We start from the raw sequence: 19,773 nt of genomic DNA, 5'->3' as shown, positions 1-19,773 counted from the left end.
CGCCATTTATACAAAATAAGCAGGATTTGGGGGACGAAGACAACACCCGAAGAGATGTAACAATGGCTTGCAGATGCCTGTGATGTTAACCAGCCATTCTTACTTAAAAATGAATATAGGTGATCGCATTTTCGTGTTGCAGTAGGTGCCATGCTGCGCGCGTAAAGAGCGCAACCCCGCGGCTACATTTGCACGATGAGCAACGCCAGCGTAAGTGCGATATCTTTCTCATAGTGTTTATTTATCTGCTGTAAATGCAATCTGAGCGGATAGGGGATTGTTTATATGTGCAACCACGCCTTGCCTTCTGCAGCCCGTTGTCGGAAAGAGGCGTTTTAGGGATGTGATAAAAAATGCATGAGATGGAGCCTCTTCTTCTCTTCTGGTGCTGAGGAGGCGTTGCACGTGTTGCTAGGATACAAGGAGTTACTTGTAGCATCTCTGTCTGGGAAGTAGTCTGGCTCCTGATACAACAATAAAACAGGCTGTGTCCCTTTTTTGTGTGGTGTCAGAAAAAGGAATGGGAGCAGAAGAGGAGACTGCAGCACTTTCTGGCTGATCTGGCTTTACTTGGGTCATTACAGGTGAGAGACGCACAAGTAGTGGCTGACACAGCGTTTGTAAAAACTACTGTCACTGTCATTCATGTATATTCTTCCCAATCTATTCTAGGGTTTTAAATACTTTCAACCATGGCTCAGAGGCAAAGAGGAGCTACTACTAACCATCGTCAATGAAGATTTGGTCAGTTTCATTACACAGACTGGTATAGTGTCACCCACCTTGCCTATGTGTATCAACCATAGACATAATATCAACGTGGTGTTTGAGAAGTGGTCGTCAAAGTAACAGATTTTTGATAAGTAAGTGAAAGTACAGATGTTACCCCAATAAAAGTAAAAGTTACCTAGTCTAAGTGAAAGTATTTGCTCTGGAAAGCACCAAAGTATTCAAATGAGTAAATCCAAAAAGGGTTTTGAAAATAACTTTGCATCTTCTACAAAGTGCTCTCTGTACGGCAACACGACAGGGACAAACCTTCCTTGTTGTGAGTCATTGGCTATGACAGTGCATCTGCACAGCGCCACCTACTGTTCATAGAGTGACTAGAGTGATAGAAATCTACTGGAGTAAAAAATCTTAATTAACCTAAATGTAATGGAGTAAAAGTAGAAAGTTCTCAACCAAAATACTAATCCTACTGTACAGTACAGCAGTGGTTCCCAAACGTTTTTTTGTCCCATGTACGAATTGAGGCTGGCATTACATTAAATGCTCCAAGTACCCACTGACTCGAGGATCCTGCCAAAAAGTGAGCCACTAAACATAGATTTTTCAGTGTTCAGTAGAGTGTTATGTTCAAACATACTCTCAAAGTCAAATCTTTTACTGAAAAACATAATTAAAACTAACTTTTCTTGGAATGTAATATTGAAATTCTAATCAGTTTCACCTTTTTTTAATCTGAGGTTATTCCAAGTGCCAAGTGCTTAAGTACCCCAGGTTGGGAAACACTGCAGTACAGTACAGATCCTCAAAAACTTAATTTACTTCACGACTAACCACCTCTGTGTGTGTGTGAGTGACAATTCTGTCAGTCGACCCCAGTCTTTTTCCATAGGATAAGTTCTTTGTCTGTAAATCTGCTTATATATGTAGGGTTGGCACTCCCCTGCGTACGTAGTCTCCAGAGCCTCATCTTCCTCCAGCTGCAGTAGCTGTGACAGCAGTGAGGCCTCCCCCAGCAGCAGCTCCCTCAGCCTGGCCAGCAGTCAGTGCAGCTCCCCAGTGCCCGGAGATCCACAGCGGCCCCCACACGGCACCAGCGCGCACAAAAACCAGTCGGATCCAGTGAGGTGGGCAGTGACGTAGGCTCACGGGCCTCTGTTTGCATTCAACACAGTAGGAGATGTTCGTCTACGTCACAGAGCAAGTTGTTTTTAATTTTCCACTTTAGCCAGTGGCCAGTGTAAACATGCAGGTGCAGCGGAAATTGTCTGACCTCTGACCTCATTTTAAACATAAGAAGTTTATCCCCTTTTTGAATTAATCTCAGTATGGTCAGAGAACTACTTTTAGGAAGTGGCATTCATACAGTGGTCAGGCACACAGTACATTTTTCATCTCATTACACAATATTTTTTTTAACTTCTACTTGCACAATATCTACACAAGAGAAGTTTCATTCACAGATTTTGAGAAAGACTTTCACCTCTGGGAACGGCACACCCATTTTACAGAAGTTCTCACGGGCATCTTCTACTTATGGACTAATCTCGGCATTGGCTAATTCTTTTGTTGCTTCATGTTCCCTCTGAGTAATCTCTATTTTCTATTTCAGGGAATCCCACAATGAGGAACATCTCCTCCCTGCCTCCCCCAGTGAAAGAGAAATGGCAATACCAGTAAGCTCCCAAGCAATTCAAATTCAAACTTAAAGTGCAAATGTGGCATATTTATTGTGCTATTGTGCTAAGGATAGTATATACCAGGGAAGTGACAATTTCAAAAAGAAAGGCGGGAAAAAGTTGAAATCGGTTCCTAAAAGGTGTAGCTTCAGGACTTGCCTGCATAGTAACCCGACCAATCGATACAAAACGTATAATACAATTTTTATAAAAAACTATTGCAGTTTAGACGCTTTAGTACATAAAAATACAGTATTTCTTCATTGATTATCAGGCAAACCAGGTGAAGGTTGTGCAAGTGATGTGGCAGCATAGCAACAGCATGGCGACAGTAGCTAAATGAGTGGCAATTCTACGTTGTTATTGGTTTTACATTCAGTCTGGAGTATAAAAACCTTATTTCAACAAGAGATCATTTAACTGCTGCTTTAAGTTCAGTGTTTTTCTGGTTTAGACATGATTTAATCCAATTTTGGTCGACTTTGGACCAGTTTTAGATCCGGTTTAGCTCTGATTTGATGTTGATCTGCGCCTGGTGGTGTTTGTAAGGTCAAATATTTAAAAAGGTGACGTGGGAGAACCTTTTAAATTAGCAGCTCCCCTCAGGTGGTTTCCAATTGTTTAACATGTGCACTCACGCTCCAAGCCATTCACAAGTTCTTGTATACAATTGCAGATTGTGTGCGTGTGAGCTGTGTTGACTTTAACTTTAACCAAACAAACATTTTGAGGCTTTCATTAATCGGTCCGATTGGTCAGTTTGACACCTTTTCCAGTCTTGGCATGAAAAGTTCAAACCACTGCTTGCGTGAACTATGTTGCGGTGACCTATTATATGCACTGTAACAACAACACACCACTGCTGACACTAACAACTCTTTTCTTTCTTTAGGAAGTCAATTGCACTTTGTTTTTAGTCGCCGGTTACGTCAAATACGGCCGCCCTTACGCCTGGATACGCTCCAATCACGAGCGCCTGGTCAACATCGGAGGCACTGATTCACTGGTTAAAGATACGCCCATGAAGCTCAAGTCCATTAGCGACTGGCAAACGCGAGGTATGGAAACAATGTCAGGAATCCAAACAGGAGAAAGCTATCGTTTGATCGCGCACATTCAATAATTACCCCGTTTTCCACACGCTAAATCACAAGCAGATGTGGCAGCTTTTGTCTGGGTGGGCTACAGAAAGAAAGAAAAAAAAAACAGTTGAAAGAAAAAACTACTGTCTGCCAGACTGAAATGAGTATTTTATTTTAGCTTCATGACAAGTGACTTTGTTTTCATTTCAGGGATTCGCGTGTGGGACATCGTGAGTGAGCTGGTGTCTCTTTGCACCGTCCCATCTCCAACTAACCCGTTCGCCCTGGACTTGCGCTACATTAAGAGTCTTCCCCTTCCAGACCGTTTCCTCGTGACTGGTGCTCTACTCAACTTTTTAGAGATGTATATCGTCTATGGGAACCGGGATGAAATGCACTACGATAAAGGTAACAAAGCCATGCAAAGTTGATGCCTTGTTAAAGCTAAATAAACACTAAAAGGCCTCAAGCTCGTATGCAAAGTGTAAACCACAGAAACGTGATGAACCCAACACGTGCAAACGCTGGGTCTGAATGTACTGCAGATATGACGCACATCGCTCATATCTTTTCATGCAAATTTACTACATCTCCCTCATGAACGTGACCTGTTATTTGATTTGCCTCTGCACAATAACAACAACCTCAAACTTAAGAAATACTAGTGTCCTAAAGACTCAACTCAACTCTTCAACTGGTTTGCTATTATAAATGAAGCCAGTAGGTGCCACTATTCATCTACGCAATTTTCATGGACTAACATCTACACAAACATACCTAGCATTGCAGTAACTACCTGCATCATCTTTTATTTTGATTTTTATTATTGTGCCCTTTTAGTGGTGGAGGAGGTGAAGCCTCTGCGGCGTCTCCACTCCCGATCTCTCCTGGAGGTGCAGCAGCAAAAAGAGGGCTCCAGACTGACCACAAGCCCCACTGCACTGGACTCACCCCTAGAGGAGCAATCAATACTGCTCAATCATCATTAAGTCACGACTGAGGAGCATGTGGAGATTCAGTGATTGTACTTGGAGAGATCAAGCAAATCCAATCTTCTCGAATGTTTGTCTCTTTTTTTGTTTTGGGGTGGGGAGAGGGTTGAGGAGCAATGGGGTCAGACCACGATTAATCATTTTAGTCCATTGGAGGTGGGTGAGACTGAGGTGTCTAGAAAACAAGGGCTCCTTGTGTTCTTCATGAAATGGTGTGAATTAGTCTCTATTATGTGAAGAAAGATCAAGCAGTGCATCTTTAACCACAGCCTACAAAAGAGGAAGTAGAGGGTGGTGTCTCAATCGGTGTTGAATACTGGGTCCGCTCCCTGTTGCAGTTAGACATTGCATAGTCACATGCATTTCAAAATGTTCAAGCACTGCACACATGTCCTGGGAACTCAGTCACAAGACTGAAAAATCCCAGGACCTTGTCAGTGTCATGCCCTGCCACCTCAAACCACCTCAGCTCCACCGAGTACTTCTGTTTGTGCCAGGCCAAATAACTACTAGGGTTAAAGTGTGAGAATGCCAAATATTTGCATTTAAGTACCACAAATATAACAAACACAGAGTATGTTGTATAAAAACATTTTTAATATTTGATAAAATGCATATTTAAATATGTATATAACATAAAAACTGTACATCAATAAAATATCTTTGAGCAGGCACAAGAACGCCTTTTACTGAGGCTGTGCCTTTTGTAAAAGTATAAAAAGCATGAAATGAACAGATAAAAACCCAGTGGCATGAGTCAACCACAGGCGCCTCTTAGCTTAGTTTTGGTCTAAACACTTATGACAGTCGCTTTAGGGGCTACCACTGACCCTCATGTCTGTCAAACATTTGTAAACCTAACACTTTAATCACCTTCATGAGAGCAGGTTATGCAATGACGCACACATCAGTGCCTACAAGTGTCATTTGAACTGAACTGGGACACCTTTTAAGGCTCACTAATGTAACAAACAGCACACTAGCATTTAGGGGGAAGGCTATCTGATATGCATAGTCATGGTTGGACGAAGGAAGAATTTAAGTCCTGTATTGGATCTCAAATTCCCCCAAGAGGAATGCAGGTGCACGGGCGCACATTCCTCACTGAAGCTCTACAGTCCAGGAACACAGCGTTCCCAGTGTTCGGACACAGACAGACCCATCCATGTCATGGCTGGCTGCCTTTCCACATAAATGCAAATTCAGAGCCACAGACAGTCACATCTTGTTTATCTGAGCGATGCTACACTTCAAGTCAAATAGGTCCTTTCTGTCTACATTTGGCACAAATTTGGAGATAATTCTCCAGAAAACTGCAGACAATATAATAAATATACAACCCCTTTTGTCCTCAATTGAATTTATTGTTGTCTACTTTATGAACTGTATTGAGACCATTTATCACAGGTCATATGTTTTCTAGTGGTGAAGCGTCAGGGGCCACTGAACTGTCAACATTGTTATAAGAAAAAAAAAAAAAAAAAAAAAAGTGACAACCATGTGTCTATTTCCAGTTGTTTGCACTCCCTGTATTTAGCCAACAGCTTGTACTGGTGTCACTGCTTGTTAGCTTCAGTACATGAAGCAGTCCTTTTATGGCAGTACTGGTGACTAAATTGTCCATAAAACTGTTGACAAATGAAGGCTGGTGTCATCTTATGATGCAACAGACGCTACTTCTGCTGGAGTCAACAGATGGCACGTTAAAAACCTCCAATCCAATCATCCACATTCATGCCTACACTCGTACAGTCCGTCTGGTCTTGTCTCATCCTTTCTGTAGATGGAGGTTGTAGTCTTGGTATGGTCCAGGTGTGAGGCCTGATGATCAGTTCCAACTGTCGGCTGCAGACCCTCTCCTGGTGATGGCTCTGAGTGGACTACGGGACACAGAGCCCCTCTTCTTCCAACGCACTGAAACAAGAAGAGAAAGCGCTCAGTCAGTGATGCCGTCAGCTGCGACACCGTTTACATGTTAATGAGCGTACAAGCAGTGAAACTTGTGCGTCACAACGGACTCTAGCGTTCCAGGAAAGCTATTCATTTACTTGTCTTCTAAGGCAAGAGGTCAGAAACTTTAGCCTTCAGAGCAGGAGAAAGTGCTACATGTGCGGTTGCGGTCAGTGAGGCTTACCTTTACCCAGACTTGCTGGGAGTGTGTTGCTCTTGGAGTTGGACTTTGACGTCTCCTCGATGCGTTCGCCCTTGGTTTTTGCTGCCAGGGTGTTCGAGCCGTCCTGCAAGTCGCTGAGTGCCCTCTGGAAGGAGTGTGCCAGGCAGGCTGTCATGTCCTTGGCCCTCTCTGCCCGGCTGCACCAGAACACACGGCACTGGAGCTGCTGGCCTTGGTGTTTGCAGATGTACAGGAACACGTTGGGCATGGTGGCGTCTGCAGCACAGTAGGCAATGTCCTGGAGGTACGTCTTTGTGAGCTGCCGGCCAGTGCTCAGCTCTTTGACCTCCACATATCGGGGACGGACCACCAGGGCATGGTCTTTACTGAGCTTCTTCCCATTGGCGATGCCCTCCAACAGGTGCTGAATAGCGTCCTGCGCCTGCTCTCGGTCCAGAGAGAAGATCTTCTCCGTGCCCAGGTAGTGGACCTTGAACAGTGGGTCCCCGTGAGAGAGGGTCTCCAGGCGGTCGCGCTTGAAGCGGCGGCGGAGCGCAGCCGGAGAGTTCTTCAGCGTTTGCATGAGGTGAAATGTGCCCAGAGACATGATGCTCTGTGGGTTTAGTTTGAAGATGGTCAAGCTGCTTTAGTGCTGCTCCTTCTCCAGCTTTTCCACCTCAGAAAGTGGAGCAGAGGAACATCCAACGTTGTTATCTGCAATAAACCAAAGAGGGTCAGTGATGTTGGCACAGGACAACATAAAGCACTGAAAGTACATGCTGGCATTGAACCGTTTTCCCGTAATAGAATTCTGTATTTTGTGCCTACATATGACGCCACTGTGAGAATAACTACAGTGTAACAAGTGTTTGTGAGCCAACGCCACACACGGGATCAGTTACAAAAGTGACGCATTCAGTGACGACTATTCATTTACTACAGACGTCGGCTATTAAATATTTACAGCCAGTTTGGACTCCAGTTTTCCACCTGTCGCAGCAGAGGTGTCTGCAAACCCAGTGCTCAGTCAGTGATGCATCAGGCCATGATCAAGTCCCTTTCTCCTCTCACATCAATGGCATATTTATGTATTGAACTACTGAAGTCTCGGAGGGTTGTCTGACCCCGTCTTATGCAACCAGTACATCTGGCCCCCCATTGTGCTCCATCCTCGAAATTCACAGAAACGCCTCCTCCCTATTGTGTCTCCACTTTATTTTTTCCCCTTTTCGCTTTTCTTGGCCATTCTTTATCATCCTCGCTCCCTCCTCAGAAGCCTGCAGCCGAGAGCCACCGGCCGCGCAGAGGAGATGACCATTGTTAGCGAGCAGGAAACAGCTTTGCATTCCCACCAAATGTTTTTTCTACAAACAATGGCGTGCTTTAGTGAGTGTGTCACATCATGTTTTAGTGGGAGAAGGGTTACAATGTAAAGCAACTGTGTCCCCTGACCCCTGGAGATGGACAGATTACAGTGAGCGCCTGCAAACAAGCCAAACTTTCACTTTGACAACTGCACAGCCTTAAACAATCACAGAATAATCACAAGGACGCTGCTCTACAGAGGACTTGGGACGATGAGGATGATCAAACCCTAGCTGGGAGGAAATTAACTTTAGTTTCTCTTGAGGGATATTCTCTTTAAGTATGTTAATGCCCTTGCCAGGTCCCACTCTCAAAGCAATTAGCCCAACAATAAAATATGAAACTAACTTTTTTTTGTGTCATCTTGTTTTGTTGAGTCTTTGTTATTGGGATTGAACTGTTTAGCACTAAAGCAATATTATCATTAATCAGAAATTGACACTTTACATAGAAAAATATGAGGGGAAAACTGGCCTGGGACAAAACATGAGGAGTATCACCAAAACAAGAAAGCTGCGAGGTAAATACAGGCCTATTTTAAATGTATTTCCCTTCAGTGTGCGGAAAATAAACTCACCTGTTCACGGTTTCATGCAAAAACGCTGTCCTCGTGCGCCGACGTAGCGTCAGGTGAGCTGCAGTCCGCACGTTTTTGCACCGAAGCGTTTTCTCGGTAAAAAAAAAACCCAAAAACTTCCAAATAACTCGCCGGGATTAGTCCGTCTGTCTCATACTCGGCTTGTCCTCGTGTGTTTTGTGCGCTCGCCTGTGACTTTTATTCCGCCTGAATCACGCTGCGCTCCCTCAGGTCTGACGTGCGTGAGCCGTGGACTGTGTGTGAGCTGATGTGAATCACCCAGACGAGGACAACGGCTTTTTAAACACTCCTCCTGTGTTTGAGCTGCGGAGGCGCGCGATGATTGGCCCACGGCGCTTTTGGGAAAGGTGGAGGGCTCCGGGGGGAAACTGGCAGGATTTACAATAGAAAGTGGTCACAGAGTGTTCAGAGCTGTCACTGCATCACAAATGTTGGCGTGGCACATCGACTAATAATGGCCCTTCATTACAATATTGCGCACAGACATACAATAATGGCTGGGTCCTTGTTTGCTTAACTCGGGCTAAGTACCGTTAAACGATACCAGTCTGTATCGATAAAACAAAAGCAGATACCGAAAAGAAATATAACATTTTTCTATTCAAGTTTTGATGCTGTTGGTCATCAAAATTTAAAAGAAAAAAAAAGGGAACATTTTGGGGGGAAAATGTGGAAAATGTGGAAAACACTTTTTAAAAAATAGGAAAATTGGGGAAAATTTAAGGGATAAAAGTGAAAAAAAAAAAGGGGTTAAAAGTGGGGGAAAAATATGCAAGTAGGAAGATTTTTGGCTGTTTCACCTCAAACAAATGTTACAAATTCAAAAGAAATTTGTATAGGTATTGAAAAAAAAATAGCTTTCAGGTATCGGTATCGAAAACCAAGCATTGTGATGTACTGTTATCGAAAAAAAAACAGTACCCAGCCCTTTTCTAAACTACATTAAAGGTTTAGAAGCAGCGATCAGATCAAAGTGTCTATTGGAGTTACAACTTGCTGTGGTGATCAGAACCTGATGTTGTTACTTAAGTAAAAGCACAGATGCTACTGGTCAAATATTACTCCAATAAAAGTTCAAGTTGCTCAGTACAGAAGTATATGCTACTTAAAGGTGCGTTATGCAACTTTTTATTCGAAAGTTGATATTTGTGCCTGTTTGACCTTGCAGTGACCCAGCGGCTGTGTGAGTGGTCAGCATGTCGCCTTTACTTTCCATCACGGTGGTCTGTCGGACGCTCCAGGATCAATTGTTTGGAAGGTCCTCACCAGAAAACCTACAAAACTGTTGATTCTGGAGCATCCTAGAGACCACCGTGATCGAAAGTAACGGTGCCATGCTGACCACTCATACAGCCGCTCGGTCACTACTACTATACACTTTTTTTCCCCCACAGCTTAGCACAAAACAGATCTTGTTCGTCTGGTCCATGTTTGGTTTAGGTTTTTGACTAAAATAAACAAAACACATGGGAATGGCCATATTAACTTTTACTTTGGTTAAGTGTAGCCTATAATAGAATGTACTTCCACCACCTCTGGTTATTTGGTAGTAATTTACCCCCCTGGTCCCAGCTGTCATGGGGGCAGGGACATGGCAGCTGATCAGTCCGGCCACACATCACGCATGCTGGAAAGTGAGTGTCTTTAACGTCACAACAACAGCAGTACAAAGGGAGGACATTTGATCCACCTATTTTCCAGTCGTTGAGTCTCTACACACCTTAAGTAACTTGATGTATTGCATATTGAGAAGCAGTGATAGAAAAGTTTGAGGAAAGCAGGTAGGTAATGTGTTTGAGCTAATGAACCTAGATGTTTTCCGGGCAATGAATTGAGTCAATCCTTGAATCATCAGGCAATTTATCAGACATGATTCACAGGATGTTTAAATTAGGCTTCCTCAGCGTCCAGAGCAGCTTACAGTATGCCAAATGCAATATTTCACTGGTACACATTGGAAACTTCTGTAAAGTCATAATTCAATGGGTGGCTCACTTTAACAGTGTCTCTTCTGAACAAGCAAGGACACTATGACCACAGAGTCATATAGGCAATAATAATGTGCTATGATAAGCAAAATTTAGACTTTCAGGAACCGAATAGGAGCTTTACTGTAATGCACCAACAACTGGCCGGCTATTTCACAATAAGTGAAAGGGCGTTTTAATTAAACCCTCAATTTGTCGCCACTGTTGTGCAATATGCCAAAGGAGGACAAAATACATCTTATTCCACTACGAGGATGTGGAGCATAACTTCTCTTGAGTAGAAGAACACAAGTGCCAGGGGTGTGGGGGTAGACTTCACCAGTGTACACAAACTGCTAACCTATTTTCAGTTTTGACATATAGGGGCAAAAGCAAACAGTGGTGTGTTTGAGTTACTGTGCGAATGTGCTGCTGCTGCTGCTGCTGTATAAAAACATCTGAAAGCCTCTACCTGTCATTAGCATCACATTGCGTCACTGGCTCTTGTTAATGGGGGCGCTGGCCTCACTGGCGCAGGTCTGCACCTATAGCGTTCGGGGCTTGGGGCAGTTAGAACAGTGGCAGAGGAAAAACCTTAAACGGTACCATGTGTGCGTGCATCTGCGGCGGGCGCGAGGGGGAACAGAGGAGCCCCTGTTTTTCGTCTGGGACCGGCCCAACAACAGTTAAGTTGTGCACGTCACACCCGCCCCGCCGCACAGTGGAACTATTCTTGGGCACCGGTGACATAATGGACCGTCTCAGACACACCGCCCTCCTTACGCATCTCGCAACGGCTCCGCAGGACCGGAGTCAGCATCAAAGTGTGGCGAAAGCACAGATGCTCCTGCAGTTCATGTGAGAGGGATTAATCATGTCGCGGCTGACGCACTTACCTGGAGCCTGTAACAAACCCATAACGCAGCATATCATCAGCATATAATGTCTCTGAACAGCTAGAGGCAGCAATGCATGATGTGAGTGCTGAAATTATGCACACTTTGGTGGTTTCATAATTCAATCTGAGGTGCCTTTAAGTGTAAGGACACACAGCAACAAAACTCAGTATAGTAAGAGCAAATATTTGGAGTGGATTGGGGAAATATGCTGGGATTTTGGTCTCTTTTCTCTTTTGGTGTTTAGGAGAGACTTTTTTACATTTATTGCAAACTGGTTTGACCATGAATAGGCAACACTAAGGCGGGGGCCGTTAAAGCTTTCTGAAACAGGCACAACCTGAAACCTAACAGGTATTGCAATGATCACATCAGTCCTGCAGTCGCATCCTATTGTTGGCTTTTAAATCACTGGATGGGCCTGGCTCCAGAGTATCTTTCTGAACGGGTGTGACTCCGGTGAGAGCCCCACAGTCATGCGACCAGCTGCTTTTAACCAGCTCGAATTAAATAACCCTGAGGTGACAGGGCGTTTGCGGTCGCTTCATCCAAAAGAAAATGCTCATTTTAATTTAGTCTTAGAATTCAATCTTTGTTTAGATTTAGTTGATTAAATTTAAGATGAGTTCAGTCAGCTTTGCATTTATAATATTTTTTATAATCATATGTAATCAAGGTCCTCTGCTTTGTGGAGCTTCTCCCACATGAATAAAGCTCAGACCTGTCCCTTTGGCACAGAATCTAAATGACATGAGGCTCTTTCTGTCATTGAAGTTTGGATGATTTTAGTCTCTTCTTTTCATTTTGATTTAATCTGATTTTAGTCGACAAAAATATCTGGACATTTCAGTCATAGCTTTAGTCTCATACATTTTTTTTTATTTAGTTTAGTCCTATATTACTTTGACTAACATTATGACTAAATATTTTAGTCGACGAAACTAACACCGGGTGTGGCACTGTTATTTAAAATAAATGACTTGGGTGCCACTCTCTGTAGCAGTGGCACCATCAGGACAGTCTCATTGCTATTGGTCGTCACTGATCATGAACAAAGAGCACAGATGTAAATGCGCATGAAAAAGGATGAAGCTAAGTTGAAGAGCCTGTTGTGCTTATGTAAGAAGTGAACAACACTGTGGACAATAGAAGGAATGTTGAAGCTTGATTCAATTTCACACAATAAACTATTCCTGAGAAAAATGATTACACAAAGAATCTCCTCTGGGAAAGGTGTTTGGACGGCGAGCTTCAGTGTCACCTCAAGTTCACCTGAAAGAACCATTATTACATCAATAAATTCAGGAAGCAAAGACAGAAGCTGTAACTGCCTTTTGCAACACTGAGCACTCTTAGTTCCCCTTTTCTTCACCTCAATAAATCAGGAGGAGCTTTGACTACTTGTACTACTTCTCACTAATCTCGTCCCAACGTTTGCCATCTCATAAATCATCCAGGACCACAGCGTGTTCCTCGTTGTAATCCTCCGTTCAAAACAAAGCCATCTGAGGAACATTCTGAACTTTTACCTACATACGGGCGTTGCATAAAGAAGATGCCAGGCAATGGGACACCGGGCTGTCAACACATTCAATTGGGTGAATCTATTAAGCCAATAAGAGCTGTTTGGTTTGGTGCTTTTGCCGACAGACATTACCAGAGGTGGAAAGTTACAAGATCATTTGACTCAAGTAATAACGTTTAATCTTGGTATCAGTGATCTCTGCAACAAGTCAGTCCAATTACTTTTCATTAAAGTAATATCATTAAGCACAAATTGGAAGTGCTTTGTAGTACTTAGAATTGATTATTTCTCAATTGATTGATTGGTTTACCCCGTTGTATAAGCATTTACAAATGACAGTCAAAAACAGGCCATGTAGCAAAGCCCTTACACCTGATTCCCCCCCCAACTAGTAATACAATAAAAATGGCCTTCAGTACATCATTAAACCAGACATGTGTGAGAAAAGCATCTCGACTTCTAAAGCCAACATTTGACACAGATCCCTCATTCTGCTTGTAATCGCTACATCACACCTCGCACCTGATATTTCCAGTTTTCGTTGTGGCCTTCTTGGATGGCACACACAAATTCCGGCACGTCCCCACGAGGATTCGCCCGGATGCACTGACAGTATTTACACTTTGTTATTGTTGTGCTGCAGCTCGGGGACAGATATCAAGATACGAGGTCCAGCGTGGCAGGTGTACTATTTGTCGAGAAGTGTCACCTATCAACAATCCAAAGGTGTGTTGCACAACGTTGGCGGCCCGTCAGCTGGTGCAGGTTTTTTTTTCTCGTTGTGAGCGTGACTTGGCTTTTCATCCAAGAAAACAAAGCACATCTATGTACACGCACACACACACACTGGAGATGAACTGGAAAAGCTTGGCATTTATCAGAAGCTCGGGCTGGTTAATGACTGTCACAGGAGTGATACAAATACAGTTCAATAACAAGTTGCTTGCGACAGTGCCACAGTTGTTTTTGTAAGGGTTGGGTAAGAAGGCATGATCCTATAGCAAGAAGAGCTAGCATGGATAACTTGGTAATATACCTTGAATTGTTTACATCCCGTGAAAGAACGTTCTGAACTATCATCATTATTCTTGGAGTCACACAAGGACAATGGTGACGTGTTGTCTTAAGTAGCACAATGTAAAGCTTGATTTTCAATAGAATGGGTTATGACAGGGGACAGAAGCTCCAACAATACGCTCCTAGCAATTTCATCCAGTCTTTAATCCCAAGGAAAGCCTATTCTTAGCAGCCACTTGTCATTTCCCTCATAAGGGAGTGGATTTCTTCATTCAGAAGACTCGCGCCCGGGCTGGTGAGGTTACACCTTCCCAAAGGCAAGCAGGGGTTGGGTATCTGAACAGGAAATGGCTCACTTGGAGAATGAGCCAATCCGTTCGTCTTCCTGCTGCCCTCGAATGTCTGCGTTCCCGTTATTCGCTGCAGTCGAACAAAAGCAGTGAAATAAAAGAAACAGTTCCACGTTTGAGGATTTTGACAATGCACCGGCGCAGCTAAAAGGTCCTTCTCGTTGGCGCCGAACCAGGCTTTGATGCTTCATTACAGAAAGCTGTAAGTGGGAGGCGATTTCCTGAGGATGTTGCCCCAGCGGCCTATGTGGACAAGCTGTTTGGATTTCAGATACGCTACGTGCATATCGCAACTGGATGCTATATTAGAAACACAGGAGTTCTGATGTTCAGGGCGTTAGGTAAACATACAGTATAGGGAAATAGTGGAGAAATGGGTTAAATTCTTTCTCACAGCCGTCATCTATTTTGATCAGAGGAATATAGGGCTGAGTGATGTAACTCTCGGGCAAAAGCAACTGCTGAGGGGCATAATAATATTGACACTAGATTGTATGATTTAAAAATGGTTAAAACAATCGTCTTCTTGCATCTAAGTTTAATTTGAAAAAATAATCTATGAACAAACTAGGAGCATGTTCCTTAGGGCTGAAAAATATTGAAGTAACTTGCGATATGCGATACGGCTGTGCAATATTGCGATATTTTACCAAACCATTTCAACGCGACATGTTCCATTCAAATCGCCAGCAGAAGCCATCAAAAAAACACAAAACCAGGATCAAAACAAGGGTAAAACTGAACTAAATCAGGAAATGAGTTTGCAAAAAATGGGTCAACTTTAGTGATATATTGTGGCTTCTTGCGATACAGATATTGCATTGCCTAACATCGCGATATGATGAGCGATATATCGTGCAGTCGTACTGTGTTGATGTTCATTACCACTTACGTACAAGTGGGACCAAATACCTGCTTGGGATTGTCCAAGGGCCTCACAGCAGTAGTGCTTGTAGTAAATTGTAGTATGTTTAGCACTGCATGAGTGTAGTGCTGAATGAGATACAGTACATTTAAAGGAATAGGCCACCATTTTTACATACTGAGATATGTTCTTACCTAAGCTTAGACGAGTTCATTTGTACCTGTCTGGTCTTCACGCGTGCCCTCAGTCACGTAAACACAGCACAGGTGGTGTTAGCATTTAGCCTCTCCCTCTCTCCTCTATAGCTCCAAACGAGGTGAAGATAGAAGCTACCAAGCTCCTCCACGTTTTCCCTATTTAAATATGGTTACATGAAGTGTGACACCACAAAGTATAATTACACAAAATTAAACAATGTGGATTTTCTAAGCGGATAAAAAGGGGAACTATATTGCAAGGAGTAATAATACCAGGAGTACTTCGGTGTCCCCACAGTAAAGTGAAGATATTAATGTGCAGATGTCGAACTACTCCTGGTATTATTACGCCTTACAGTATAGTTCCCTTTTTATCCACTTAGACAATCCACATTGTGTAATTTTGTGTAACTATACTTAGATCGTGTAACACTTCATGTAACCATATTTAAATAGGGAAAACGTGGAAGAGCTTGGTAGCTTCTATCTTGACCTCGTTTGGAGTTATAGAGGAGAGGAGGAGAGGCTAAGGTAAGAACATATCTCAGTAAAAATGGTGGCCTATTCCTTTAAAAATCTAAATAAATCATATTGATTAATCTCAACTAAACCAATTTTGGTCTATTGTAGATGCGGTTGTTAATCTAGGCCATTGGAAGGTCAAATATTTTAAATGACGTTTCGCGTGAGAACCACTGCCGTGTGTCCTACGAAATGATCAGCTCCCCTCAGGTCACTTGTTTAACACGTGCATTTACTTTACACTAGCGCTCCAAGCCATTCAGAAGTTACACTATATTTACAAAAGCAGATCGTGTGCGTGTGAGCCGCTGTTGACTCTAACTTTGACCTCAAAAAAATAAAAAACATCCAAATGGAATAAACCCAACTGATCCAAGAGAAATATGGTGCTTGTAAATACACCGAGCGAGGGGGTCATTTATGCAGATTTACAGCCTAATGTTTACCCATTTCCCGACAGCGAACTTCATTTGGATTTTATATCAATCAAGTGGAGAGTAAAAATATAACTGTCCCATGTCCTTACAGGAATCCAAGTGCGCATTTATCTTTCCCGAAACTCTACCTGACTTGTTATTGTTTAATTTGCTAGTGTGAGTCCCGTCCAAAGTAACACAAACTTCGGGAAGGATCACGGGGCTTGGAGCCAGAGAGGAAGTCGCGTACTACAAGTTAAGAAGGAATAGCACTTACTCATATATTTATGTACTGGACACACAAGTACATTAAATACTACTTTTGCTATTGAGAAAAGTACTAAATGCTAAAGTGTTATCGTTTTTTAAAGGGACTTGTTCAAATTTAATGTCTTTCTCAACTTGGTGGAAGATAATGTTGGTAAAAAAAAATCCCAATTTAAGATAATCAACATTGAAAGGTTGCTGTGAAATAACACTGAAATTGATAATTCATTAAATTTAGGGATAATAATATAAACTACGGTTGCCATAAGACACATAAAAGTACACACAAACATACTCACATGACAATTACGTCTATACACTACTGATTTTGCAACACCTTGTACTGTATGAATTACTCAATATCTAGTCACTTCCCACCTCGCGCTCTGAGCCCCTCAGGGAATCCACAGGAGAGGGAAGAAAATAGCAAACAAAACATCTGCTCGTGTCCTTATAAGGGCAGTCGACGGTGCCATGTGCGAAAGCGGAGTGACACACTGTCTGCTTTGCGGCTTTCAGTTATCTTTAAGCCAGGGGTCACGACTCTGCTGATGAGCTAATTTCCCTTTTTGTGCATGTCAGAGTCAGGGGGTTTAACAACAGCGCTCGCCCAGACAGAGTGGTTCAGGGAGTCGACAGGCCTCTTTTAATCACACCGCTGTTTTATTATGTTGTGTAGTGATCTGATCCATTCTGAACACAAAGCCTTTAGTTTGTACTTATAAAATAGGATTAGTCTCAGGGTGGTATTGGGGAGGATAAAAGCAGAATCACCATGTTTGGTCCGTATTAGGGAGTGTGACAATATATCGATTTGGCAATACATCGGGGTATTTTGTGGCACAATATGGAACAGATACTTTTTTATTGCAATATTAAAACTTTTGATGATGTCACGCATATAAATGAGTCAGGGGGTCAAGAATGGTCAAGAATTCGGGTCAGAGCAGTAGAGAGAAGCGCTATATTTTTAGCACATGTTTTAAAAATATGCACCGGACAGAAAGTTGCGAAATTGCCTATTACTTTGAATAAAAAATGCAAATGAGATAAATTTGTGGTTAATTTATTCCTTTTGGGAACAGAACTGTGGTTTCTTGTGTGTTTCAATGTAAATGAAGCGCCTGCCACTGAAAAATAAAAAGGCGGATTTAAAGTCAGGGATAATTTATTCACTTGTTTATTCAACAAATGAACAATCATGAAAAATATGGAGCATGTTAAAAAAGGTTAACAATGGCTCTTTCTTTAAAAAAAAACAAAAACACTGATGTATCGTTAGTTATTTTGTGCAATCACTGTATCGACATATCGTGAGGTTAGCATTATCGTGAGTCATGTATCGGGCATTGTATCGAATCGCTCGGGTCCATCGATTAGTATTAAACCTACACAAGCTCCCATCATTTCAGTGCATTTTCAGTGTCAGACTTCCACACAAACACATGGGGCACTTGGACCTATACTGTGTCTATGGGGAGCTCCTTAAAGCAAGTGCCCAGTTTAGCCTTACAGGACACAGGGAATGCTTTATATCGGGCGAATTGCAGTAATGGATCTACCGTTGGGTAGTGTAATGTTTTCCCCATAGACAGCGACTCTGGATAAGGAAAGGCGAAGGCGTCAAGTCGTTTGAGTAGCCTTATCACTAGCCCTCCTCGTCCCACTTTGTTTAGCTTCAAGCTTTTGGTGGAGCTGCTAATTATGGCCACTCAAAACAATGTCCATACAAGGGCGACTAGCTGTTGCTCTTCAGGAGTTTGGGCAAAACCCTACAGCCGTTCCTGCGGTTGATGAATATGGTGTTGACCGCATTGTTATCCTGAATTCTCCCCAAATCCAGGGACCAATCAGAATCCAGACTAAACAGGAAGAGGGGAGGACTTCCTGCCCATGCCTTTGATTGCCATTATCATCCAAATACATGGATAAAAACTAAAACACTATATTATGGGTCTTTTAAAAGGTGCCACAGCCCATTGAGGTTTACGTAATTCAGTAACCTTTAGAGGACTGCTTTTCAACTTAAGCTTTAGATTTGCCAAGGCAGTAAACCAGAAAAGAACTTCCCTCATAATTGACGCACTCGTAGCTGTTTTTTTTTCCCAATGTGACCTTCAAAGTTGCCATGTTTTTTATGCACTTGGGGGTGTGAATAATGTCAGGAGTTGTGCAACAGATCTTTTTATTAGAGCTGGATAGAAGCATCTCTATGACAACTGGAGAAAAAAACTGTTATGAAAAGGATTTAGTAAGAGGTGCATAGTTAGGCTTGAAAATGTAGCGGTCTTGTTATTTTTAAAAGTTTGAAGTGTGAAATGTTGTATATGGTGCGCCTAGTGTATTGTGTGTTGGTGTCTGACTTCAAACTACTGTATTAGTTTGTGATAAATGTCAACACACAAAAGAACCAGACCTCTTTTGCTCTTTTGTGACTAACACAGAAGCGTACAGTGCTACAGTTTGAGATATGTGCGCTGTGTGTCTGTGGAAAACGGTCAGAGGTGTCGCTACGCACGTCACAGCGGCCTCCGTCAGCAGCTCTGCACCGGGAGGCCGCCGCTGATGAAACCGGTGGCAAAGCTCTCTGGTTTTCTGCTTGCTTCCAATAAAGGCGCTATTACTCAGACTCCCACAGCCCCGCGTCGTCTCATTGGGGCTAAAAATAGCCCCGTGTGCGGCTTTATTTTCAGGAGAAGGTTGGACTTGGAGGATTGGATGAAAAATCCCCAAGCACCACACCATTTCCTCCCCACCCACATCCCTACAGAACTGCACTGTGGCTGATCTTTGACTGCTTTATTTTTAGCCCCAAAGCAAAAAAACTTTTTTTGTTTTTATTTGCGAAGGTTAAACCTATACAACATACAGACCTAAACAAACAGCTCCCAAACCCGTGTCAAAGCAGCACGTGAGAGGGACCAACACACAGGCACATTTGAGGCTGAATATGTGAACCGTTATTCCTTCAGGCCATCACGCACAGCTAATCTACCTCACAGCTGTTGGAGAGCCTGCTTTCACTGCGGATCATTGCACTATAGGCCTACTGTTAAAACAAGGAGGCCTAATTTACATTACTCCTCAGAGATAAAATCACAAGTGGATGGAAAAACATAATGTTGGTATTTCAGTTCATCTATTATGATTTACTTCCAAAATGGGCTTTTCATTTATGTGATCATAGTATATT

The 19,773-nt window shown here is 42.8% G+C and overlaps 2 protein-coding genes and 1 long non-coding RNA gene across 3 annotated transcripts in view; 2 read left to right on the top strand and 1 right to left on the bottom strand.

Annotated features, from left to right (window-relative positions):
* Positions 1-15,802, top strand: part of LOC306980452 — a 359,700-nt gene extending 343,898 nt beyond the window's left edge. Inside the window, exon 3 of the long non-coding RNA XR_013794025.1 lies at positions 15,378-15,802. This is a non-coding gene — a long non-coding RNA (uncharacterized lncRNA). The remainder of the gene's footprint in view (positions 1-15,377) is intronic.
* LOC306980767 (uncharacterized protein) lies at positions 20-4,479 on the top strand (the record flags this gene model as incomplete). The annotated part of the gene is made up of 8 exons (XM_079580195.1): positions 20-210; positions 513-584; positions 673-744; positions 1,660-1,856; positions 2,342-2,405; positions 3,301-3,466; positions 3,701-3,898; positions 4,331-4,479. The coding sequence occupies exons 1-8, from the start codon at positions 196-198 to the stop codon at positions 4,477-4,479; spliced, it is 933 nt and encodes a 310-aa protein (XP_079436321.1). The 5' UTR covers positions 20-195.
* LOC306980768 (low density lipoprotein receptor adapter protein 1) lies at positions 4,552-8,641 on the bottom strand. Its single transcript, XM_079580196.1, has 3 exons — positions 8,538-8,641; positions 6,617-7,309; positions 4,552-6,396 (listed from the first exon to the last, which is right to left on the bottom strand). The coding sequence occupies exons 2-3, from the start codon at positions 7,200-7,202 to the stop codon at positions 6,311-6,313; spliced, it is 672 nt and encodes a 223-aa protein (XP_079436322.1). The 5' UTR covers positions 7,203-7,309; positions 8,538-8,641; the 3' UTR covers positions 4,552-6,310.
* Positions 15,803-19,773: the final 3,971 nt, after the last annotated feature.

Source organism: Gobius niger, assembly GCF_951799975.1.
Source record: "Gobius niger genome assembly, chromosome: 21".
Taxonomy (NCBI): Eukaryota; Metazoa; Chordata; class Actinopteri; order Gobiiformes; family Gobiidae; genus Gobius; species Gobius niger.
The sequence above is the reverse complement of the archived record's forward strand: the minus strand, read 5'-3'. Positions and strand labels throughout refer to the sequence as shown.

Coding starts and splice junctions, on each gene's coding strand:
- LOC306980768 (XM_079580196.1), bottom strand. CDS start 7,202: ATGTCTCTGGGCACATTTCACCTCATGCAAACGCTGAAGAACTCTCCG. Junction 6,397..6,616: donor CCCAGCAAGTCTGGGTAAAG/GTAAGCCTCACT, acceptor TTCTTGTTTCAG/TGCGTTGGAAGAAGAGGGGC.